Source organism: Trichogramma pretiosum, unplaced genomic scaffold, assembly GCF_000599845.2.
Source record: "Trichogramma pretiosum strain Unisexual culture from Peru unplaced genomic scaffold, Tpre_2.0 scaffold156, whole genome shotgun sequence".
Taxonomy (NCBI): domain Eukaryota; kingdom Metazoa; phylum Arthropoda; class Insecta; order Hymenoptera; family Trichogrammatidae; genus Trichogramma; species Trichogramma pretiosum.
In genome coordinates this window covers 11,998-38,810 of record NW_019641660.1, presented here as the reverse complement: position 1 = coordinate 38,810, position 26,813 = coordinate 11,998, and the positions used below count along the sequence as shown (strand labels likewise).

Genomic DNA, 26,813 nt, shown 5'->3' with positions numbered 1-26,813 from the left:
ACACGAATAGAAGCTAGGGTGAAAAGCTAAAGAATTAATCATTCCTTTGTGCTATTTTATTTTTTCGTATTTTTTGCGTATGTTTCAGGTAAGTGCAAGGAGGTCTCAGCGTCAGTCTCGGTGGTGGTGGTGGTGGTGGTGTTGGTGTTGGTGTTGGCGGCCTCGTTGAATTACTCATGCCGAAATTGGAATGTTATTTATGATTCCTATAAATCGATGCGGTTTTACGACTACTCGGCTCAAGTGAGTTTTTCAATTTATTCGCGCCGAGTCCATTCATTTAAAAGTGCGTGCTTCTGCTCCGCCAAAACTATATAATACAACATTATAAGTGCGACCGAAAGGTATATATATATACACTCGATACTTTGCATCATAGCAAAAAGCCAAACCCACGCGCGTGCGGTGCGTTATTACGCGCGCGCCTATTAAAATACCCAAACGATGATGAATTGTTAAGATTTTTGTTGCAATACGCGCGCCGATCGGCGAAGTCAATAATCTGCGCTGAGTGTGTACAAAGTGCACGCGCACAATCGCCCGTGCATGGCAATATGTATATTATTCAGCGCGTTATTTTCCAAGCGTTTCTCTTACATATCGACGGCTAATGCCGCGTTTATTACGTTCTCTCTCTCTATAAGAAAATTATTACAAATTCAAAATTCCTCGAGGCTTTATATACTTGGTCGATTATAACGCGAGTGCGCGGTAGCGCGACTATATAGTATATATAAGTAGAGAAGTAGTAGCTGCATCGCCGCTGGTTAAGTTCACCAGCTAGCTCCTCGGGAGATCGACTACTACTATACGTTGCGCGCGAGGAATGTTCGTAAATTGCGCGCAAAAATATCCCGCGCGCCTTGGGTAGTACGGCAGCATCAGCCTATACGCTATGTGCGTTGACGTGCAGCGCAGTAGTATATTAGCTTATATATAGTATTCCATATATACAGACACACGCATACGTAAGTATGATGAGAATTTCGAAAATTGAATTCTGCGATTTTTCTCTAGGAGCTCGGCGCATCCCCTTCGTTGCTCTCTCTCTCTCTCTCTCGAGTGCGCGGGTGAAATATTTACGATGCCAGCGCGAACGGACACTTGGGTTACTCGGGCACACGGTTGAGATGCTGAAGCTCTTCATATTACCCTGAGCGCGCGCGCGCGAGGCCGGAATACATACTTGGTTTACGTGCAACAGTGCGCCGTGCGCGGCAACTAAATAGTTGCGTTCGCTTCTCGTCGTTTCGACTTCGAAGCTTCGTACAGCTCGAGCCCCCCCCGGTAAAATCACAAAGTTTCGCAGAGAGTTTCGCGTTACATATACACAGTACAGGTACATATATATATACAAGCTCGGCGTAAACCATAAATACTCGAGCGTGCGCTCTGCTGTACACCCACTTACACGATTGGAAATAATGCCAGCAGCACACACCAACACGTATACACGTATTATAGAAGAGACCGACTCCGTGTGTGCCTCGTGTGCCGCAGCAGCAGGGCAGACGTGTAAGCTTTATTGGATTCGCGCGCGCGCGGCAGTTTTTGTTCGGACAAGCGCAGCAGCAGCGTGGCTCACCGAGCTAGAGAGAAAGAGAACTCGGCACAGAGAGAAAGAGAGAACTGGGTCATGCATAGGTATGCTGCTACTGCTGCTGCTGCCTTCCTATATTATAGTCTCGCGTTATACTTTTTCGGATTCTATCCGCGCGCTCTCCGCGGAGCTCTCTGCGGACTCGTTGCGAACGATATTATTTATTATTATTATTTTTAACTTTTTTGTCGTTGTGCTGCACAGTTGCTGCGCGCGTACATGTACTCCCATATATAATACACGCGAGCGCGACGAGCTTGAGATTACTTTTTTTTTTTGGTCCGTTGTTGTCGATGTCGTTCGTTCGTTCGTTCGTTCGACTGAAAAAGCACTGCGGCGTACGCGAGCTTTGGTGGTGAAAATTTGTATTCACGTACGCGTCGACACGGTACTATACGGTACAGTCGTTGTCGCATATATAACGCGTGGGGGGCCAATTACATTTCATTCGTGAAATTTCACTCGATAAATATGAGCGAGTGCGCGAATATTATACGACGAGGCTTGCTAGCGACGACGACGACGATGACGACGATAACAAGTGGAAAACGCAAAATTTAACGTAATTATATTACGCTGTTTGATCCCGCGTACCGCCGCGCGTACATATTGATTCGATTGATTGGCCTCTTGATTGGAAATTTATTTAATGGACCAATCCAATTGCGATGCGACGAAATTTTGCCGCACCGGTATAATATTTGACCTCTCTCTCTCTCTCTCGAAAAATTAATCATCGCGGTTCGTATTACGTGCGCGCCACCAAAAAAAGAAAAATCCACGCGCACGTCGAACGGTATCGAAGCTTTTTTACATCGTTTCTCGATTATAATCGGTCGTGAACCTATGCAATTATTTATAGTCGATAAACCACTGTGAACCCGAGCTTTTTTATAGCCGACGTTTTCTTTCAAATATCTTGTCAAACTAATACCGTATGTTTAATGAGCGTGTATTAGCTGTTTTAAATCATTCGCACTCGTGTTTCGCTACGCGATATAAATAAAAGATACATCAAGCTCGAGCTTTTTTTGAGGCCTAGGAATTTCTTTCAAGTTTGAAGTTTCAATTTTGTATACACAATTTTCAACTCCGATTCCGAGTAAAATTATATACAGAGAGAGCGAGAATAAAATATGAATTGATTGTTCGAAATTGATAAGGAGTATAATTTATGCCGTTATTTACACTGGAAAAAGACAATGAAGATAGATTTAATTATACACGGAGTTTATTTTTAATCGTCATCTTTTGCGGTTCACTTGTTCGAATGGATACTACGTGCTATATTATACGTGATCCATTTTGCGCGCATTTCATTAATTAATTTTATTTATAAACGTATTATCAGCATCGGCCGGCAGCGGCGGCTCGAAGACGACGACTGTGAAAGAGACGTGTGTGACAAACGATCGTCATCTTACGAGAGAGACACATCTCTCCCGCTGAATCGACCGGTGCAGCTTCTATTGAATTATATACCGCGCAAACGACTCTCGAAATAGCTCTTCGCGGACGTTGCACACACGGCGCACACTATTACGTGCACGATCTTGAGTTATTGCTCTTCTGCACCGATACTTACGATTTCGTCGTCTTATTGTTACGCGTGACTCGAAAATCCCGTATTCATTGAAGCGCATTGCAAAATATGTGTACGCGTATCGATCGCCTTGATTCGATTCGAAGCTGTCATAGTTTTTTTTAATTTCATTTATCTATCGGTGTCTCTTCCTGGTATAGATCTCGCGTAGACGCAGACCTTGGCCGATTATTATACGCGCTAACAATCGATGTGGCACGCGATAATAAAACAAAAAAACCCACTCGTGCGCGCACCGTCTAATCGAATGGAAGGCATATAAGAAAAAAAACAAGACCCACTTCGTCGTCCTGCGTGTGCCACTATACGCACGCTTGTGTCGAATTGTTATAATTACGATGTGCACGCGTGTAAAAGCTGAATCGACGTCGCTCAGTGCATCGAGCCCGGCGCCTACCTAATTATTCGCGACAAAGGAGAACATTTTGATTTATATCAGCCATTTCGAGCCTCTCCTCGGGATTATACTCACGGCGCTTACAATATACATCGAGGATGTCCTTTATTTTTTGGCGCCGCTCGAATACTCCGATAAAAGTGACTCGACTCCCCAAGAGCGTAATATAATATCAACTTTGCCGTGCGGGTCGAAGAATTTTTTTGTCGCTAATTTTACGCGCCCGCGCGCTTCGAAAACCTCGTCACGCAATTCGAGCCGCACGCATGACTATCTCCGCGGCGAACAAAAAGAGACTGTCAAACAATACCTAATATGCGTTCGAGACGTTGTATACAGCAGAGTGAGAGAAAAAAAATCAGAGGCTTGCGCGGGGATTACGATATTATATTGACCCCATACGCCAAATTTGTATAACTAATTAATTATCGCGATACACGAAGCACAGACTATTTCGCGTTCGGAATTAATCATAAAATGACGCACGAAAATTTCACTTCGCACACATATAATAACAACGTGAAAGTGAAGTGAATAGTTATTTCTAGCGTACATATAAGCCTCTCCTCGAATTAATTGTGCAGCCGTATAGAGACGCGCGTATACGAGTCACCATAACGCAAAAACAAGATTATATCGTCTCTTTGCCAATGTCTTTGTACATGATGTTTTTGATTCGCGTCCCCTCAAGTTAGGACGATTCTCGCCAAAAGCTCGGCCATCTAATTCTGTTAACGATCAATCAGAAGTCAACTTTGGGAACGCATTAGAGGTTGTCATATGCGTGCACGTTTCTTAAATATCGTTATTTTTACATCTTCTTTTTGATAATCAAATCTTCGGACTTTGAAAGTACTTTTCTTTGCGTTGTAGAATTTCTGATGAAATTTTACACGATACAATTTTCTGGAGCATATGATAATGATCAAGGTTGTAAACGGTGCTTTATAAAATTATTTTAACTTTTTCACTTGCAGATTTACAAGTCAAGATATTCGCCATCTATTGGTGGATGCTTGAAGTGATTTTATCGCATTTAAAGTGATTGAAAACTAGTCTCAATCTTCGAAAAAAGTAACTATAATTTTCAGGTCTTTTAAAATGCGCTTTATATTTTTAACATAAGTTTCATCAGGAAAATCACTCAAAACAGACTAACGAACGGTAATTAAATTTAAAAAATACAAAATAATGTCTTTAAAACATTTTAAATGACCATTTTTGGTCATTAGGCCATCAAATTATTACCCTGAATTTAAAAGTCCACTTCTCCTCGTTAAAATCGTGCTTATTTTCTTCGTTCAGGAATTTGCGGCAATTTATTAAAAAAACCCAAACTCAAAGAAACTTGTTGAAAGTTATTTTTTCTTTAAAGAAAGATAATAACTGCCAGTTAAAAAATTGACGAAAAACACAGCTGAAATCAGATTGATTCAAAGCTTATTACGTTGTTTGTTATTCCTAAACACACTATCCAAAGCTTTTAGACCAAAAAATCATCTCTTTTTCTCGGAAAATACGACAGAGTGGTGTAGATGCCGGTCGGCCCTTTAGCGGCAAAAAAGCATCATAATTTTGCTGTTGCGTCAGCAGAGCGATGCTAAAAAACTTCAAAATAATGTAAACAAACACGCGCTCAATAAAAGCTCCGATGAAATTAGACGAAACGCGGCAAAAATGAGAGGAGAGCCGTTCGCGCACACGCGGTCTAAATACGAATGCGCGAAAAATAAGGAGGTGGCATGGGTAGGCAAAAAACAAAGTTGGGAAGGAGAAGCTTTGCACGATCGACGACGACAACGAAGAAGAAGAAGCCTTTGGTGTCTCTCGTGCCGGCACTTGTCTCTCTCTTTCTCGGGCTCGTATCTCTTATATAGCGTCGATCTCGTCTAAGCGCATTTCCGCGGGGATCGTTAATTGCGGTCGTCCATCGTGTGTGTATGAGAGTGTGTGTATACTGACCGCTCTAGTTGTTCGCGCGCTCTCTCTCTCTCTCTCTCTCGACGCTATAACACATAATATATATACGCGGGCTGGCGTCGGCGTCGGTCACCGCGAGTGCCTCGACTCGCTTTGGTTTTCGGGGTCGTCCCTAGTAGCCTCAAAACATACCAAGACGACGCGAGATTATATACCGCGCTCTATACTCTCCATTGCTTATAGTGCTTCGAGTCTTAAACTTTTTTTTTCGCACGCGTTTGCCACAGAATACATAAATATATCGAGCACGAGAGAGTTTACACAATATCGTAAATCGAGAGTCGAGCTTCGATTCGTATATAATATATATAACACTCGAGCTTGTGTAAACGCGCGACATTGAACCCTGCGAAGGCAGCTGCGAGAGTCTGAGACGCAGCTTGTTTCTAATTCGCGCTGATCGGTCGATTGGTATAAGCTTTTTTATTATATATACATCTCTCTCTTTCGCGAGCTTGTTTGTATGTACACGCGTGCGCGTGTCTTTTACAACGTTCCATAAATCAATTAATCGAGCGCGGATCAATTTTTTCTCTCGCTCGCTCGTGTTCCCTCGTTCTCGCGAAGTATGTCGACTGGCCGCGCGTTATGGTCAATTACGACTGGTTATAAACCGCGAGCAAATGCACGAGAAGCTCGAGCTTGAAAGATTTTGTTGAATGAACTCGTCGATGTGATTTGAAATGGAAAGAAGAAAAATGGACTTCTGGATTATATGAGCTATCGATATAATACAATCGTGCAACAAGTAGCTCCGAGTAGAACAATATTTACGTTATTCCATATTATCGTTCATACGATACGCGATCGTTAAGTATTTTGATGGTCGATTATCGAGTGTGCAACGATGAAATAATTGTGCAAAATATTAAGTAAATTGATAAGATACGCACCCTCTAAGCTCTCGTGCGCTATTATTATTATGCATCTTCCTTGCTCGTTAATTCTGACACGCGCGCGCGAACGCATTGCTCGCGCGATTAAAAACAATATAACACGATCTGCGCGTCGTCGCGCTCATGCTTTCGATTGGGTCGGTCGCGACTCGCAACATTCCTCATAATACATCGGCTGAGAGATGTTTGCCCACACAAACACACACACAGATGTGCTATATTATACGCAGCGTGCGAGTATCGCACGAGACAAAAAGAGAAAAATATATAAATCGAGTCAATCTCGTGAGCGCGAAACGAACGAAAAAAAAAGTTCCATTCTCTCGCGTCGCCAGCTCGCGTGTGTTGCATGTTTCAGGCGGCACTGACCGCAGCACTTGGAGAACGATAGTATAGTATGATGCGAGCTGCGTGCACAGTGCATTCTATATAAAAGTTCAACGAGAGAAAAAGCGAGAAAGAGAGAAGAAGCCCATGACCTTTTTGGAGTGCATGTCGTCGAGTCGCCGTCGAGTTCCTTGTCGCGTATCTCTTCGTTTCTCGATGCTTCTCTCCAGTGTACGATTATATGACAGTGCGTTCGTACACATTATTATTGCCACGCGTGCAATACCCAATTTTCGCTTGTATTATTTTTCTCGTTCTGCAATTCACGACAGCAGCGATAATTTTTTACGTTTCAATGAATTTATTATATTATAAAAGTTATACTGTATCCTTATCGACGATTCGCGGAGTCGAGCTTTTTTATATTTACGATTTATTATAAACCTGCGATGCGATTCCCATGTAACTCGGAACATATATTAAGCAAGGTTTACACTACGATAAGAGAATTGGATCGCTCGTACACATTTATTGATGGATTGCTCGGCCTGGCTCCAAGAGGGACAAATTGGCAATCGCGAACCCACGTATAATATGACAAGTGCGCGATATTGTATATAAAGCCAGTGCTCGAGCTCGCGGTTCGTTGAACTTGAATTCTAAGTCAAAACATATTATAAAAGCTAGATCAAAAAGACGTGTTTCATAACACCTTGTCAAATATTTGACTTTTGTATCGCAGTGAATCATAGCGAGGCCACGAAATCGAGGTTCCCATTGTAGTGCTGTATCATCGTTATTACTCCGCGCACTTATCAGTGCTTGCGCGACTCGCTCCTACACTTTATTATCGCGGTAAATATGAAAGCGAGAAAACACCGTGCCATATACGATCGCGCAAGTGCGCCAATAAAATGAAAAAAATAAAATAAAATAAAGATTAATAAATAAATAGCGTAAAACTCACGCACTATTGCGTGCGCGCGCGACTCGCTTCGCGGTGGGTTAGTTTCGAGCGTGGGAGGGGAAAAAACACTCGCGCGGAAACTTAAAAAACTCCCGAAGAGTCTCGCGGGCTAATCGTCATCGGTATATAATATACATAAAAAATATATCTGTATGTCGCGTAAAGCCAACGAAAACACATCTCTCCGTCTCGCTCTTTCTCTCTCTCTGTCGTTCTCTTCGGCAGAAGATTATAACTCGGGCGGACGACGCGCGCGCTTATATAGAGTCGAGCTTGCGCGCGCGTTTGTCTCGTCGCTCTCTCTCTCTCGGGGCGTTTGTATATAACCAACGGCTTGCAAAACTTAACTGCTCATTCTGCACACGCCGGTTTCTGCCGAAGCGTGTTTATATACTCGAGAAGCTATTATATATATACACACACATACATACATTGTATGTATATAAGTGTAACAGTGGTGCTTGACATCTCTCATCGTGCGCCGCGCGCCGAACCACACACGTGAAATACTGTATCTATATTTCGGTGAGTCTCTCGCATCTTTTTCTTATTATTATTTACTCATAATATTATATTATACCATTCAGTGTTTCAACAGGCAAATGTAAAAGATTATTCTTACATGTAAACCAAGTGGATGATTATTAAATTTGTGTTTTTGTGCGTTTTGTCATTCCAAGTGTTTGTGTATGCGTGTGATGTGTGCCATATCCGCGATTAGTTCGCTGCTGCTGCTGCTGCAGTGCTCGCGTCTTGCCTCGTGAATTTTCGGTCACGTTTCGCCCGCTGCAATAATCTCTCGACACCGATGCATTCACAAGTCAAGAGAGAGAGAGAGGAAAAAATTGAATATATTTTCAACGAGATAAATTGATATTCAGTCGTATTCGGGAACTCGCGGGTATTATATATATTGTACAAGCTCGTTAAAAATTTAACCGGAATTCATTAGGCCCTTGCGTCGAGTTGACTAGATGTGCGTTTAGTGTGTATGTACATGTAATCGAGCGTCATCATCGAACATTATATACCGCGAGTGATCGTTATTCTGCGAATCGACTTGTCTCTCTCTCTCTCTCTGCCGGCGATCGATCGCAAGAAGTTAATCGTATAATTGACGCCCGCCAGTCTTGCCGATCGCGAAAGGCCCCGCGCGCGCGACATTGAAGTGCTACATACAGCAGCTCTCGAGTGCATTATTATATACGTATACGTATCTACTATGTGACTCGCGGGCATGTAATATCCCCGAAGGGTCGTCGGACTCTTCGCATTCGGTATGTAAGTATTAAAATAATAATATCCGATCCTCGACTTTTCTTCTCGGCAACGAAAAATATTCCATCTCGGTGCATCGGCGGCGTGTGCGCGCAGTTCAGTGCAGTGCATTTGCAGCCGCGCGTGTGTGTAGAAAAAAACACTCGCACGTAATCGCGACGCGGGGAGCGCGTGAGATTTCTTCTGTTTTTTTGTTGTTTTTTAATCTAATCGTCGCTTCCACGTCGTCTCGGATATAAAAACGCAGCAAAAAAAAAGAAGAAGGAGACGAAGAAGAAGAAAGAATTATCCAAACGATATAAAAGTAATACGTAGATTACGCGAGTCTCCGCGCGATTACATTTCACAAGTGCCTGCGCAATGATCTCGGAAATACATTTTCGGGTTCGATCGCGGTGGTTCTGCCTATACTGCGGTGGAGGGAGGGAGAGAGAGAGAGAGAAATTCCAGGAATGCAATTGCGAGCAATACCAACGTGCGTTATATGTAACGTATAAAATGTATATAGAGCTGCAATCGCGTTTATCAGCGGGACTCGTTGCGACGAGCTATTATATAGCCCCCCGAGTAAACATTCTTTTTATATATAAAAAATGTATCGGCTTTTACATTCGCGTAAAAGTTCATTCTAACCCAATCGAAGCGTTTATCAATAATATACGCGTGTATATAAATGTTTGTGTGTATACGTATATACGCGCGAGATCAGCGTCTCGACTATATAATGTATCGGTAAATTATTCAAGGCGCCAGTCAATAAATTACGCATCCCGCGAGCGCAGCAGCTTCCTGATCGTGTGTGTGCATATAATATCGAAGAACTCGTAAGACTCGTCGTCGCGCGCCCGAGAGAGAGAGAGAGAGAAAAAGTGAGAACGAGAGGGAAAAAAATAAAAAATAAAAACACGATACGGATAAGGTGGCGCGTCCCGTCGCCGGTAGCCGGTGTATATAGCTGCTTGCGAGGGCTATTGAAAAATTAAGAATCGAGTGCAGAGAGCAGCCGAGGCCGAGTAACGTAACGCGTATTTGTGATATAGAGTCGATTGCGATTCGTTTGTTATCGACGCGCAAAATAAATAAGAGTTCGTCGGCCCCCCGGTCGAAAAATCCGCGCAGCGCGAGCAGGTTTAGGTTTTTCCAACCGCACATACTCGCCGGGGGTATATGAGACACGTATAGAGAGGTGTGACTGCACCTATATACCGTTTAGCATACAGTATGTCGTTGTTGTTTTTTTTTCTCCCGTGTGCCAGCTATCCGCATCGGAATGGAATTTTTATGACAATTAACTAAGCCCCGGTGTCGAAGCCGTAGAGTGTGTCCGTAAGGATGAAAAAAATAAAAAGTATCGGATCGCGCGATCGAAAGTGTAAATAACGTCCTTTATAATGTAATCCGACGTGTTTACCAACTCCGCACACAAGAAAGAGAGAGAGAGATATTATTATGCACTTACGATCGCGGACGCCGGTTCGTGTATCGTGCGTAATACGGGGTCAATATAACCGAAATCGAGAGGTAAATACCCAAGTGCATTATATTTGTATATACACGGAGATAATGTATGCGAGCAAGTGCGAGTGCGTTGCTCAATTGGGCGAAAAACAAAACCGAAAGGATTTAAGGCTCGCACGACGACAATCGCACACACGTGTATTTTTGTGCGTGCTCCGGTTCGTATACGAGAGAGAGAGAGAGAGAGAGAGAGAGGTAAGGAAAGTGCACGGCACACAAACACTTTGGGGCACACGCAGGCGCTTTTGCGGGCGACAAAGTGAACAGGAGAGCGCGCTCGTTGTGCCTTTCGATAAGCGATAAGAAAGAGAGAAAGAGAGAGGAAAGAAAAAGCAAAAACGTGACATCCATACGGAATATCGAGTCGCGCGCGCGTTTACGTATTGTAATATTGTAAAAGGCGCGTGCGTAGGTGGTATACACGAGTTTATATTTATTTTTATATATTGTATTGTACACACAGTGTACCCTAGTGCTTTTATGCGTTGTTTGCGCAAAAAAGCTCAAATACATTTTGCGCCATACAGCTTTACCCATCATACCCCCACGTTCAATCGTACACGTGTGCTTGCAAGCTCGCATTGTATATGCAACGAATCTGCCATTCATTTCTATATTTTGCGCTTCGCTCGTTTTATTCTCGTTTCTCTCTCTTTCTTTTTTGCAGTGAGTCGAGCCTTCGAAGTATAGGGGGTAGAGAAAAGAAATCAATTTCCATTTACTCAACCCCTCGTTGTACGTACGATATCATACACTGAATGCAAGCTCTGCGTGTAAGCTCTGCCGTCGATCGGCATTTGAATTCAAATCCCCGCGTCGTTGCAACCGCTGCAGAAAATGAAACTCTTGCGCGCGCGTTCCGATGTATGCATAATGCGCGCCGCGCGCGAGCTTTTGTGTGTCTGTGTATGTGTATGTGTGTGCATTATATGTTTGTATGTATACGTGTATGTGTGTGCTATGCATCGAACCGCGCGTATAAACTGAAAGTGAATATAAAAACGAGGAAATCAACGGGCTCGCGTACATGTACCGGTGCAAGCTCATCCACATACTCGTACACTTACACACCTACACGCACATAAATAGGAAAGACGCGTATACGCAGGTATTACGCAGGCATGCATACGTATATGCAGGCGTACACGCGCATTTCCCTGCTTCTCTTCGACACGACGGCGGCTCTCTTGCGCGGGAAATACAAATTACCAGTACTGCAACGCTCTATTCTACGCCATTGCTCCAAGGGGGAACTCTGTTCAATTTTTTTTTTTTTTTTGCCTCTATAATACGAGTGGCTCTACGCACGGCTCGCTGCGAACTCTGGCGCTGATCTGTGCGTGCGTGCGCGTGTGCGTGTGTGCGTGTGACGCGCGTGCGTGATCTATACATAATCCGCCAGACGGGGCCATCGAGTCCGAGCTTTTCGGCTCTTTTTTTGAATCTGCGGACGAGCAAAGTGTCTGTATGTGCGCGCCGAGTCTATCGTGTGTGTGTAATACACACTGTGTATACCTTGCTGCAGGGGGCTAATGATTAAATAGTCAAAAAAAAAAAAAAAGAGATAGACGAGACTCGCTCAGAGTGCCGGACTGTCTTTTTTCTCTCTGTGTCTCGACGATCTCCCTCGATCTCCCTACTGGGGCGAGAGTCGTGCTCGGCTCGTCGGCGTCGGCTTCGGCATCGTCGCAAACAGTAGCCGATGGCCGCGATTTTCCGCCAACCTCCTTGGCAATTAACCAAGCGCCTAATTCAAACGACGCGCCTATGATGTGCTGCGAGGCGCGTTGACTCGTGCGAGCGCGAGAGTGAATACGATACAATGTGCCAACTGCCAAGAGTATGTCGCTACACATATTGGCATCACAGCCATTTATTTTCCCCTGCGCACTGCGAGCTTCTATTGCTCACAAGGGGGGCCTTTTTTCCTTTTCGCATCGCTCCATTGATTTTCTTTCGCGCGCGAAGTGCAATGTATAAAGCAGCTTGCAAGACGAAACGCGGATACGTTGACGGTGCTTACGAATTAGAAAGTATTTTGACCGAAAAGCGCGGCAAAGAAAATCCTTTTTTTAGATCGTGACGAAGAAAAGCTCTCTAATTAATAAGTGACGATAAAAAGCTTTTTTGGAACGTAATGGAGGTATTTGATGTAAAAAAGTTGTTATAAAAAATCAGAGAGATATTAGTCACTGAATAAACAAGAGCATATGATCTTTTTTTGAGAAAAACAACTTTAAAATTCCACATTGAATTTCTAACGCAAAAATTAACAATTCTCAAACGTATCGCATCATCGTCAAACATAGAGGGTATAACCTTTTCGTCAAGTTAGAAAATAGACTATAAAATTCAAGAGATAAAAATTCGAACGGAATAAATTCGATTTGTATCTGACGTATGTCGTAACGTCGAAATACCACTTAACTCGCGCAGCGCGCGCGCGCGCGACTTCCAGCGCGTCGCGAGAGCTTGCGAGTACGGCCGCACTGAGCGCGATGATGTGTAAACTGCGACGATTTCGGCGCAAAGCTCGCCGCGCGCGGCAGCGTGGTAGTGGTGTGGCGGCGGTGGGGATAACGCGTGGTCGCGCGCGCGAGACGCTCTCGAGTTGTGCCGGCAGCGTGCATAGAATCAATTAGCTATTGACCTCGATAGCGGCAGCAGCATTGTTTCGGTCGCGCGCCGCTCATTACCAATTTTCTATCAGCGCGAGTTTTTCGGTGTATCAGTGATATACTTTCGTGAGCTTGTGTGGTGCGTGAGACGAACACTGCAACGTATCAGTGCAACAAGTACTAATAGTCGTGAGTTGTATACAAGAGTAAACGTGTGTATAGTTTCGGAGACTTACAAAGCGTTCGCAAAAAGAGACAGATTTTCTTCGACGCACTTTGTGAAAAAGGATTTTCACGTCCGCATCGAGCAAAAAAAAAAAAAGAGATAGTCTTCGGTAAGCAACGTCGATGTAATATTCGCTCCGCAATCTAAATACAGCAATTTTCTATATTACGGCATAAACCTACGCGTGTACGCGTAATATACAGTAAAAAAATTTTTTCTCTCCCAAAGTATTCAAAATTTCGTAATGCTTATCATTATGCAAAGTTCAATTTTACTCTCGATATATAACTAGGCGGGCTCGTAGTGCGTACGAATATTATCCAATGCTCAGTGCGGCGACTGATGCGAGAAGAGAGAGAGAGAGAGAGCATGGCACATAAACGCAGCGCGTGCACACACTGTGTATGTATACGCGTAATAAAAACACGCACGCAGCGCACAGGTGAGCTATGCAGCGGCAGCACCACGCCGAGCACCCGAGTGCGTGCCTTATAAAAAGAAAAGCCGCGAATATGCGAAGAGTGAATTTTCCTGCGTGTACGTGAAGTTATATAAAAAAAAAAAAAAAGAAAAAAAAAACAGAACGCAGAGTAGATTTTGCACAAATTTTCTCAAATGTAAAAGCGGTCTCGTGAAAATTTTATTACCCTTCGAGCGTAAATACGACAGTTTCTTCATCTCTTTCCCTCTATTTTAAAGCACACACACGCACACGCTTGCGTACGCGATATTAAATTCCATTCGCGCGCCCTATAGTAGTGTAAGTGCGCGAAAAAAAGGCTGCTGCCTTTTTTTCGGAATATGAAAACGAGTGAAAATTTTTTTGCCGCGCGTCGTTATGAAAATAGTTTTCTTTTTTAATAAACTTCGAAGCTCTGGGCGCGCACGAGCTACAGGTAAAGAGTCATGAAAAGCCAAAATATAATCCCACTATCACGCCCGCGACGACGAGGCTTGCGGCTGCGCTAATTATCATTGCCGGGTAAACGCGCGCAAACTCATATACGCGAGTATTATACACTTGTTTCTCTCTCGTATACGTATATGTACAGCCTGCACATTATAAGCTGTATAAAATATCATAATAATTAAGGGAAAGAACAAAAAAAGTCAAGATAAGATCAGGGGGGCTTTAATCTCTGTTATAGTACTTTTTTAACAAACAAAGAAAAGAAGAAGAAGTTCGACAAGGCTGTAAGGCGCCAGGCGATACATACGTATCTATATATAATACAAATATTCCGAAGAAAATCAGACTGTATACATATATCGAAGACGGCGAATGAGAGAGAGAGAGAGAGAGCCGAGCGGGAGAAAGATTGTCCCGGAGATTAATTTTGCTGAGGACGACGGGTTATATCAGCTGAGAAAGACTCGATGCTCGTCTCCTTCTCTCTCTTTCTCTCATTCGTATATAAGCATAGCTATTATATATATTGCGTGTATATATAAAAGTGAACCTGCTGTGTTTTTACACGCCAACCCGGAGAGAGAGAGAGAGGCTTCCTTCCTATTCGTGTGCACCATGTTACAGGAGTGTAGATGCTTCATTAGGACGACCAACGACTAATTATACACATTCGTACTTGTACAGCGCCGCGAATAGCAATAACATTACAAAAACGAGAATCAATTAGCCGAGGTCCCAGTATGTATGTATACGAGCTTTTTTTCGAATAAAAAAAAAGTTATACAAAGAATATAATTTATTCCTTAATTAACCTATGAGGATTAATCCGGCAGTACATGGCGATTTTTTAAACGTGTATTATGTCTTGTATATATCAAGCAGCTTCGCGTCTCAGACGATTACCGTCCATATACGCGCGGGTATATTGTGTGATAAGTACACTACAACGGAGCAGAGGGATGTGCAGTATGTGTATATATCTCGTTGCGCGACGATAAGAAAAATGGCACTTTTCGCGTATTCACGGGGAACACAATTCTACATACATACATATCTGGAGCTAAACGAAAACTTTTTTCTGCGGGGAAAAAAGATTTATTGGATGCGCGACGACGACGACGACTGTCGTGTCGCAAGACGCGCGAGCAGCAGCAGCAGCAGCAGCTGTCTTTTCTCGCTCGTCTCGCGAGATTTTTTTTTTCTTTTCCCTTCTTTTCACTTTTTTTTTTGCTTACCGGAACAGTAAAATATAAAAAAGTTTTTCGTCTATATAGGTTTTTTGTTCGCGACACGCACTCGACTCTTTTTTTTTGTTAATCGCGTTTCGTCGTTCTTCTCGCGCGTGCGCGCGTAAAACTATATGTTCTCTCCTCTCACACCATTTGTTTCCTTTTAACACCCGTTAGAGCTTCTCTCGAAAGAGAGATAGAGCCGAGGATTTCGTTTTTCACCTGACTAATTGGAGGCTTTGTGCCCTGTTTTTCTTTACTTTTTATTTAGTTTTTCTTCTCTCTTTTTTTCATTCATTCATTCATTTACCCCCGCCATTTGCATTGTGGACTTTGTTTGCAACGCTCGTGCATCTCGTGCATATGTATATTCAAAGGTAAAGAAGAACAAAAGCGGAGGATGCGGAGGATTAGCCTCTACCGCGCGCGAAATAAAATGATTTTGACGACATTTCTATATGGTATTCGCGTGGATATTATATATACTCACCAGCAATACATACGTTTCATTGAAATCGTCCTCCTTTTTACGACGTTCGAATTCGCATTAATTTTGACTCTCGCGCCTTTTATACACATACATAAAAATATTCAAAAAAAAAAAACAGCTCTCGATGAATAAATAAAAAGCGAATAGGCTTTCACTTTGCGCGCGATATATATAATCGATTCGCCTCTCGCCTTACGTACGGTTCGTTTTTATCCTCGCTCTCGTTATTTTTTTTTTTCTTTATCGCGTTTTTGTACGCGTATATTAAATTAAAAGCATCGCTCGAAATTCAAAGTAAATAAATTGAATCCAATACAGGCACGAGTGCAGCACGGCGCGATTCGCGATTCTTTTGTCGTCTAACTGCAGCGAGCACGGGTTTTTTTCGAACCATTTCAAAGCAGCAATAAGTGACGAAGCTCCTCTCTCCACTTATTCACAACGGCCTCTGTACAACGGTATGTTCGCATCGTATTCATAAAAGTAGGATATAAGAGGTAAAAAAAAAAATCGCAATCTTCAAAAAGTTTCGATTCGATCGCGGCCGTGTTTATTATTAATCGCGCTTTTATCGTTGACCCGTTCGCACACAATAGCTCGTTCTCTTGCACTAGCTTTATAATATTATATTATGTGTGTGTGTACGAATCTTCGATGTAACAATGGGCAGCGCTAGGCTTTTTTTGCATCTATTCCCACGCAGACCGTGGCCGAGAGATGTTGAGACTATCTCGCTGTACATTGGCTTTCTACACACATACAAACACGTATGCCTCATTAAACCGCGCGCGCGCACACACACATTTTTTTCCATAAAAAACGCGCAAATATTCGAACCTTAATTATATCCTCGTTAATGGTTTATTGTGAATATAATATACGATATAAATGATAAAACACGATCGCGCAGGTATACCGAGTTGTAAGCGATTACAAAATTCATTAGCCCGGGCGCGCGCACCGTCGATCGTCGGTCGCGCGGAATTACGCTCGTATAAACGAACGTTCAATTGAATTTTTCCCTCGAAATCGAAATTCATAATTCACACAACGATAAGGAAACGCCGCTTCGCAAACGCTGCAGCAGCAGCAGCAGCGAGCCGGCGAGAGGCGCGCATACCTCATTAAAAGGCATAGAAATTGCTCGGAGAACTAGATATTCCATTAAAAGCTCGTGTATGGTATATTGTGCAGCGCATAGAGAGAGAGAGGCCGAAGTTAAGCACACATAGCTTATATTATACGTATTTCTCTCTCTGGCTAGCTGGCTCGCTCGTCCGTTCGCGCGGGTGCGAAATGCGGTTTTCGACTGATACCTCGACGTTTGCGCGCCGCAATGCACCACCATCGCCGTCGCCGCCGCCACCACCGCCACACCAACGCGGCGATATATCACTTTTGGCCAGTAGTCCGCGGCGAAGAGGAATGTTTTGCGCTTGAATGTATAACAAACCATTATTTCACCACTCGAATTATGTGCATATGCGCGCGCGTGGAGATGGATACCGTACTAGGATGCTTCTCTAGTTATTTTAATTTTAAGGCGACGAAAGAGAAACTCAGGTGGATTAATACCTTACAGCGCGGTATCCAGCCAGTTGATTAAAAAACTTGCGATGAATATCGGTTCAATGGAAGAAACATTTTTTAGATTTAAGGAATGATTTCATTCGAAATATGGTAAAGTACACGTGGGACTTTTCTTTTTTCTCGGTTTAAGACCGTGATGTACTGTTTTTGCCACTAGGGGGCAATCGGTAAATATTTTCACACCCGCAAATGGAAAAGTACTTTTGAATGATTAAAACGCTGAAGCAAGTTATTATGTTGTAAAATTTATACATTTTATAATTTGATACATTCTAAGATAGAACCTGAAACTCATTAATGACCGTGCTAAACTAGTACCAAATAATTTTTTACGACATTCTACAAAAATGTAACAAAATTTAATTAGATACAAATGGGGAAAACAAGTGAATAAACATTGAAAATACTCGAATTTCCTATTTTTATATTAAAAAAAAAGTTGGTGCTCAACTCAGGACAGCTTAACTCTGTTCAAATATTTTGATTTGAGATTTTCGAAATACAATTTTTAATAAAATAGTAATACATTCGATGAATTGTACATTTAAATATGTATGAAAGACTTCGAATATTAATAACTTGGCTCGTGTTTTGTTTCAGGCATTACCGAAGGATCACTGGCTAGTAGACAGGTGACGAGCTGGAATCGAATTTTGTAACTCGACGACGCAAGCACACACAGACAGAGAGCGCACCCGAGAATAAGAAAATCCACAGCGAGGCCCAATAGGAAAGGGCGAAAGGATTGTGAAAGTGAAAGAGTGTCAGTGAGTGAACAAACAAAAAAAAAAACAAAGGGAGGAAAAAAAAAGAGAAGAAAAATAGGCGGTGCGTGAAAAGAACATCGTCGCAACTTCATCGACGAAGATGTCGCGTACGTGCCTGCTACTGCCATCGACGACGACGGCGCTCCTCGCTGTCGCCTGCGTCCTGCTGCTCTTGGCGGCGATCGCGCAGCCGAGCCGAGCGGCGGCCATGGGCTCGCGACGCAGACGCTACCGCGACGACGTAGCCACGGTACCCTCCTCGGTGCCGACGCTTCAGCGCAAGAGCCTGATGCAGGGCATCGGCTCGCCGTCGGAGCTCGCCTGGCAGGCCTGGCTGCTGGTCGAGAACAAGAACGTGCCCATGCAGTCGAGCCTCGACTCGTCCAACATACTGCGACGCATCACCCCCAAGAGCATATTCATCGCCCCGGATCTGGTCACGTGTCCGGACGGCTACACGGCCGACCAAAAGGGCGTCTGCAAGCCCAACATCCTGAAGATCGACGAGGACGCCCAGCGCGAGTTCTTCCTCAAGCGGCTGAACACTCTGTACGGCAAGCTGAGCGGCAACAATACCAGGAGGCCCCCCGGCATCGTTATGCCGGGTACCGGTCCGTTCCAGATCAGCATACCGATCTCGATGAGGCCGGAGCAGCTGCAGCCCAAACCCGCGGTGACGAGGCCAGCCGTGCTGAGACCCATCGAGACCATGTCGACCAGTACGACGACGACCACCACTGAGGCCACCACGACAACGACGACGACTACGACTACTGCTGCCCCCAGCACGACCAGTACGACGACGACGACGACGACAGCGTCCCAACAGCAGCCAACCGTCGGCACGCAGATCGTTCAAACTCAAGATCCGGTCGCGGAGATCTTCTACAAGGTCGCCAACGAGACCGGCCCGAAAGTACCGTCGGTGGCCGACGACTCGACGTCGTTCTTCCTCGGCAGTCCGACGCCCTCGACACCGAGACACGAGATCCAGGAGCTCGGCCAGGTCGTGCCGATCGTGCCCATCCTCGACAGCAACAACGAGTCCGTTGTCAAGTACACCGAGCCGATCATCGTCAACGCCACCAGGCCCCATCATCACGCGTTCGAGGAGACGAGAATCACCGACGACAGACCCAAGGCCGAGAAGAAAATCGAGGACGTCGTCATCGTGACGCCGACGCCGGACGTGCTGACCATCTGGCCGACCAAGCTGCCCTTCTCGAGCACGACCAAACGACACACCGAGGCGCCCGAGGAGAAGGAGGACGAGGAAACGACGGCCTCGTCGCAAGAGGAGACCAGAGCCGACTCGACGATACAGACGGTCGCCCCGCTCGAGCCTCAGCAGTCGCAGCAGATCGCCAGCGCCAAGATCCGACTGGACGACCATCTGTATCCGGACGCGACGCAACCCGAGCCTCAGCAGTCCGACGAGTACGACGAGACGTCGTCCTCCGACGACTTTACCGAGGGCGAGGACGAGCTGCTGAAGGCCGGCGAGGCGGGCGCGATGATACAGCACCCGAAGAATCATCCAGGTTTGTTGCTGAGACCGAAGCTGCACCGAGTCGACACGTCGGACGAGTCGACGGTGGCCACGACGACGCTGAGCCTCGACGAAGCGGCTACCACCCTGACACCCGATTCGTCGGACATTAACGACAGCACTGCTTCCATCGTAGGTCAAACTATCGTCGACGAGAGCGGCGATTTTACGGTGACCACGGAAGAGCCGACGACCATCATGACGACCGAGGCCAGCGGCATCATCGACGACGACAACATCACGACCGTCGAGGACACGGCCGACGACAAGCTGCCCACCGAAACAACGAGCACAACCGCGGCGGAGACGAAGAGCCCCGTTATCACTGCGGCGCCTACGACAATGTCGTCGACGACGAGCACGACGACGACAACAACAACCACAAGTACCACTACTAGCAGCACCAGCACCACTCCTCGGCCAACCAGCAGCATCGAGGACGATCTGAAGGAGCTGTTCGAGGCCGAGAAGGATCTGCTGACCGAGCCGGAGGTCGTGCTGTCGACGCAGATCTATCACGGCCTGACGGGCGCTTACGGCCAGAGGCTGCCGACTGCCGTACCGACGCGCGCCGCCACCGCTGCCACCGAGCCGCTGCGCATCTCGACTTACAAGGTCGACGAGACGACGACCGTCGTCAGGACCGAGATACCGCCGGTGCTCGACTACTTCGATCGGCTGCCGTCGAATCCGATCAAGCAGCAGCCCGCGCCGCTCCCAGCCGTCAACGGCGAACGCATCATCTTCCGCGACGACAGCGACATCCCGTTCGAGTTCAAGGAGCAGATGTCGGACTCGGCGAGACCCGTAGCCGCAGCGCAGGACACGAGGCGAGTTCCGTCGTCGGTCGCCTCGCAGCGACCGAGCCCCAACGACCCCGAGGCCGCCTACGTGCGCTACCCCGAGTTGTCGCACTATCTGAAGTTCCCGTCGGACGACGTCAACAGCATCCACAATCTCGACAGCTACAAGGATCGCTCGTCGCCGTATCGCGTCAACCTGGGCACGTCGAGCACGAAGAGCAGCGTACCGGCCCGCCAGAAGCCCGTCTCGTTATCGTCGTCGTCGCAACGCTTGCCGCTCCGGTCGAATCGCCAGAACTACAACAACTCGCGTCTGCGCGAGCAGCAGCAGCAGCAGAAACCGATGCTGCTGCGATTCTGGGCGAAGATGCCGCTGATACGCGAGCTCGACCTGACCGCGTCGCCGACCTCGACGACGACGAGTTACGGCGGCGGCGGTGGTATCGGCTTGCCTCACCGCAACAGAAACGAGCCGTTCAACAGTAGCAGCAACGAGGATCCCTTCCACAGGCAGTTCCAGGCTCACCGGATGAACAGCCGATTCGCCAAGAACAACAACAACGCGGCGGTGCCCCGATTCGACGCCAACTTGAACGGCGGCAGCTTGAACGGCAGCAACAACGGCCTGTCGCTGCACGAAGTCAACAGGCTACTGCAGCAGCACTTCTCGCAGTCGCAACCGGCGATCGCGGGCTAAGCTAAGTAGCCAACTGTGGTGCAGGGCGCCCTTCGTCGACTCTGCGATGCTGTAGGAGAGCCGAGCAGAGAGTAAATTAAAGGGCCTGAGGGCGCGCGCCTGAATTATCTACTACTACACACACATACAAAAAAGGCGCTGTCTCTCTCACTCTTCCCCGCGTGATAGTGGAGAGGAGCTTTTTTTTTCGAGTCATTAACGGGTACGATACGAGAAGCGTAGCGTCGCTGCGCGAGACACGAGCAGCAGCCCAGTACAGTCGCAGCCGGTCGCGCAGCTTTACATAAAAGAATCACGACAGCGTTCGGAGTGAAGCCATTTTTACATATTTATAGAACGAATATGTACCGGTGATAATGATGATTCACGTATAATAGAGACCTACGTGCACAGAAACCGTGTGCATATGTATTATGCGTGCGTGTATGAATGGTATATTATGCGTGTATGTTTGTGTGCTTGTGTGCGTTACGAAAATATATTATTACGTGTATTCGACGTGACGTTGTGTAGCTCGATTTCTCGAATCGAATAGAGGGATGTGCACGGCCAAATATATACTCGTCGTATATAAGGTCACGTGCGAAAAAATGTTAATAGTCATTTTCCACGTTCTATTCTCTATGTTAAACACGCGTTAATATCAATTTGCAGAGGTTGGCTGCGCGCGATCGATTAACTCTATCGCGAAAGTCGAAATTAATCAACGCTACCATTGAGGTTCGATTCTTAATTACATGTATAAATGCGAGTGCGTGTGCGTTTCGAATGGTCGTCGTTGCAGCGGAATGTATGTGTGTGCGTTTATACACACACAGGAGACTGCCTGCATCGCGCAGAAACATCTCGCCACCGAGACTTGGGTCGTTTTTAATTAATATAATCGTCGATGCCCTCACGCCGGGTGCGCGCCAAGACAAAGAGACATCCGCGCGCTGCAGAGAGTGTGTGCATGCATGTATAGTGTCGAGGAGGTGCAGAATGAATTTGTTGCTCTTTTACACTTGACCTTCGACGAAGTGGACCGGTTTTCTCGTTCTTATATACACGGCTCTTTCTCACTCGTTCTTATCGATGCGCACCGCTGTGTCCCTCCTCTTCCTCACTTCTTTCTCTCGTCGTCTTTCTCTCTCGCTCTATCTCTCTGCAAATTGTAATTGTACCTTTTTAATCTGCACCTCGCGTGTAAAAATCGAGAGATCCGATACTTGCTTACGACGAAGCGTCGTGGAGAAAGTGCGAGAAAATAGAGAAAAGAGCTTTGACGACGACGTTGAGGAGACGACACAATGCATCAACGTCCGCGTGCGCGCGTTACGATATTTCGAACGATGCTTTTGTGCATGTAGCATGCGCGTGCGTGGTGCAGCACAACACGAGATTAGCTTGAGAATGCGGATGCGTATATATTGCGACTCCGCGTGTATGTGTGTCCGTGTGTGCTCTTGATGCGGCGCGTTGATGATGAATCGCGCGGACGACGCAAAATTCCCCGCGACAAACTTCATTTATATATATCGTATACACAACAATATACGCACAAGTACGTTATCCTTATGATATATACGTATACACGTAGCGAATAGGCCAATTATAAAAAAAAAAAATTATATAGATATGTACTGAAACGAACATGCATCGACGATTGTACATTTTTTTCAAGCGTAAGCTCCTCGTTACGGAATAACCTGTGGATTTTTTACAAACAATCATCGTTTTAGAAATTTTATACAACCCTTCTACCAGATCGTGCAAAACACAATGATAAATCATTGGCAATAAGTCGAATCGATGTATTATTCGTGAAATCGTATACACCGCTCATAAACTGCCAGGTTATTCCATCGAACGTCAATAGCGTAATTTCGCATAATCCTCACATCGACTTGCGTTGATCGACTGCAAAATACAATAAGGAATGAAATGAATCGGTGTAAAAATGTAGCGCGCGTGCGATGATGAGACATATACGCACTCGTTAATCGCCGATCACAGACTGACCAGAAAACATTTTTAACGGCCAATTCGAATGTGTGCCAAAAAAAAAGTTTTTGGCTAATTATACGTATGGCAAGTACGGTCGTTCCGGCGCGCCGCCACCGCAACGCCTGTGCACTTTTATCGAATCATATTTATACATATTATTATAAACTGTGCACACGTGTGAGCGAAGCGCGCGCTCTTGGGCCGAAGAAAAATAAATACATATTGTAAGCCGTATAAACTCGATTTCGCACGATTCAAGAAGAAAAAACAAATATCCTAGCTTATAAACAATTCGTGTTTTTTGTATACTTTTACAAGCGTTGTTTATGAGAAGAAGAAAAATTTATATATGTATTCGATGTTTTTCCTTCGGGGCTTTTTTCGATTCACACAGAATTTATCTTCGTTTTTATTAATATTGTAATATATACATACTTGAATTTTTATGTATAGTATAATAACGAAAAATATATATGAAATTATATATTTAGTAATAAGTAACTTAGTAAACGAAACATAGTCATGTGGCAATCTCGTGGGGTTAACGTTGAAAATAGTACCTCACGTTCATTTGAAACAAAAATTCGTTTTTTGTACGTGTGTTTTTTAAGTGTATGCGTATGGGTTATTTTTTTGTTTTTTTTTTCATTTGTGCATGATACTGGAAAAAAAATTGTAATTGTTGTCTATTAACACTTTAAGATTTAATACTTATAAACAAGAAAAATTTAAATAATACATGTTTAACACAGAACGCTGCGACGAGATTAGTCAAAGACGTATTACATAAACTGCGCTTGTATCTAAAGCTCATTTCATACGCTCGCCTCTCGCGTAGTAAATATTGCAATGTATTGTACTCAGAACAAACTCTTAATGACGCGAAAGTCTATTTATACAATTTTTTTTTGTTAATTGATATTGTATTCTTAAAAACGTACGGACGAAGGAGGCATTTAGAACTGTTGCTCGATGTTGTATGTTTTGCAAGAACGAAGAGCGTTATCATCGTCGTAGTTCCCGCCGCTTTATCGCATTTAAGCTTCACACGAATTGAGTACAAAACAATACGGGCCATGCAATTTTTCGCCAATAATATAATCCTTTTTAAATGCCGTCTCATTTTTGGTACTATTTGATACGCATCAAGGTGTCAATATGGATTAATTAACGATTTTTATACTTATACTAAGTTTCTGTAACTATAACGAAATCAAAAATCAATTTTTTTGCGAGTATAGCAGGTTCATTGTTGTAAATATTTTTAACTTTATCGAATAATTTGTAATATATATTTCTATTTGTAAACGAGTGTGTGCTAATTTATATTGTATTTTATATATTGTCTACGCAATAAGTTTATAAGTTTTTTTCCTCAATCTCTGATGATTGAACTAAAAAAGAGAATAACCGAACCGATATTCTTTGATTTGTATAGTTTTCACCAAAATACTCTCATTTCAATTACATCAATATTTTTTCTGTATAAGTGTGTACATGTATTTGACGCATATGCTATATATGTGTATCCGTGTAAATATTAAAAATCTTTATCATTAATCGAATTTTCGAATTAATCTTAGACCGTAAGATATTATTATGTAGGATCCGCAAAATTGTATATATTATATTTATAAATGTTAAATTAGTAAACAATGTATATCGATGTAAGTGTTAGCATTCTTAAAATGAAAAATGTATTAATTGTATTAAAGTGTCGCAAAAAACACTTCTGTATTATTCCAGAATATATATTGATGTATATTGCATAATTCTGACTTTTAATTGAAAATTTGCATGCACACAGTTCCTTCCCGCCTTTACAGCTTGGACAGCCGACAGTGATGTATATATATATGCACACATAGGACGTGCTACATGTACAAAGTATATGCATTTGCATACTGTACGCTCGAGCTGCAGCTTTCATTCGATCAGTCGGTATACATACAGTATACATACATCGGAGAGTGAAAATGCGCTCTTTGCCGCGCACTTGTTCATTCAGGCCGAGATTGGGCGCGAAGGTTGAATCCGAGCTTAGCGTCGATTTTCTCTCTACTTCGTTAGATTCATGTAGCCATTACAGCTCGTATACTTGTTTATTTATTTGATTTAGTTGTCTCTTCGATCGACCCTTCCTCGGCACGTGTAATCACTTACATGACTGCGCGTGTTTTGAAAGAATCGCGATAAAAAAATTAAAGCGAAAGAAGACTTCTATATACCGATATTGCGAATTGGAGCAGACTCGAGTGTTCATAAAATAAAGAATTTTTTGACACTATAATCGGCAATAATTCGTCGTTATTGTCACTCGCCGTAATGCTCGGATTAGATAGGTCAATTAGTAGCAGCATTCCATAGTAAATCTTTGATGAAATCGCTCATCGATCGGTGCGGCTTGCGGCCGGTACGGGGGAAATTTATTTTCAGTTCGTCCTTCTCTCTTCAGAAAACGACGGAGCTTTTAGAGTCAATTAGACGACGCGTTGATCCATCATAATACATTAATAATTTTAGTCTTAAAAGCTTTGATAGTTGCTGCTGCTGCGACTGCTGCTTGTCGCAATCGCTCGAGGCCAACTTTATTTAAACATTTTTTTTTGCGTAAAAATAATTTTTTGAACCCGGCGAAATCGCCGCGCGTGTCTTCCTTATACGCCGCGCCGCCGGATTAATATGTAACGTCTTGGACGGCTCCAGAAGAATCTGGAATTTTTTCGAGGGGAAAACGGCGAAAACACATGCATTATACGCGTTGGGTGTTGAGATTTTGGAAGACAATTCCAGCACAGAGGACAGATCGACGCTGTGAGTCATTTACACACTTACGTTCGCAATATGAGTACGCGATCATCAATTATGAAAGTGTATACTAATATACATTTTGGCATGGTAGAGAGGCATTTTTTTCGAGAAAAAAAGAAAATCGCGAATTATCTTCCCCCTGCGACTCATACTCATACTCGTTTTTAGAAACTCGATTATGACGGATTAATCTCTTTCATTTTGGCACTGAAGTGTACGTTCGAGCAATCTCTCGTGGAATGACGCGCGCACGCACACCTTAAAGGGACGCCGCGTGTAACTCTATATTTTATACGATATTATTACTTTTACAAAAGTGAAAAATTTCGAAATGTCGCGCTAATCCCCCCGCACCGGTGCTTGCGTATATATCAACGCGGCATACTCGATTGTACAATGGGCAAGCTCGAGTCAAGGCGCTCGCGATCATCGGCGCCTACTCTCACACAGAGGCAGGCGCGCGCACACACATACGCAAGCGCGTGTGTATACAAAGCTATAATTAACTTTTACAACTTCCCCGATTGGGTGAGAGTATATATCGAGATACCGAGATTTCTAAACGCGAAGA

The 26,813-nt window shown here is 44.3% G+C and overlaps 1 protein-coding gene across 4 annotated transcripts in view; it reads left to right on the top strand.

Moving 5' to 3' along the window:
* The window catches only part of LOC106653769 (flocculation protein FLO11-like), a 76,094-nt gene extending 51,380 nt beyond the window's left edge, over positions 1-24,714 (top strand). The window contains exons 3-4 of one of the 4 annotated variants that reach the window (XM_014373336.2): positions 18,230-19,937; positions 20,082-24,714. In XM_014373336.2, the coding sequence (XP_014228822.1) occupies positions 18,497-19,937; positions 20,082-21,445 (2,805 nt within the window). In that variant the 5' untranslated portion in view covers positions 18,230-18,496 and the 3' untranslated portion in view covers positions 21,446-24,714. Of the gene's footprint in view, positions 1-154; positions 244-8,183; positions 8,296-18,229 lie in introns of those variants that run through there. The other 3 variants (XM_014373333.2, XM_023460213.1, XM_014373332.2) reach the window with 3 other exon arrangements.
* The last annotated feature ends 2,099 nt before the right edge of the window (positions 24,715-26,813 follow it).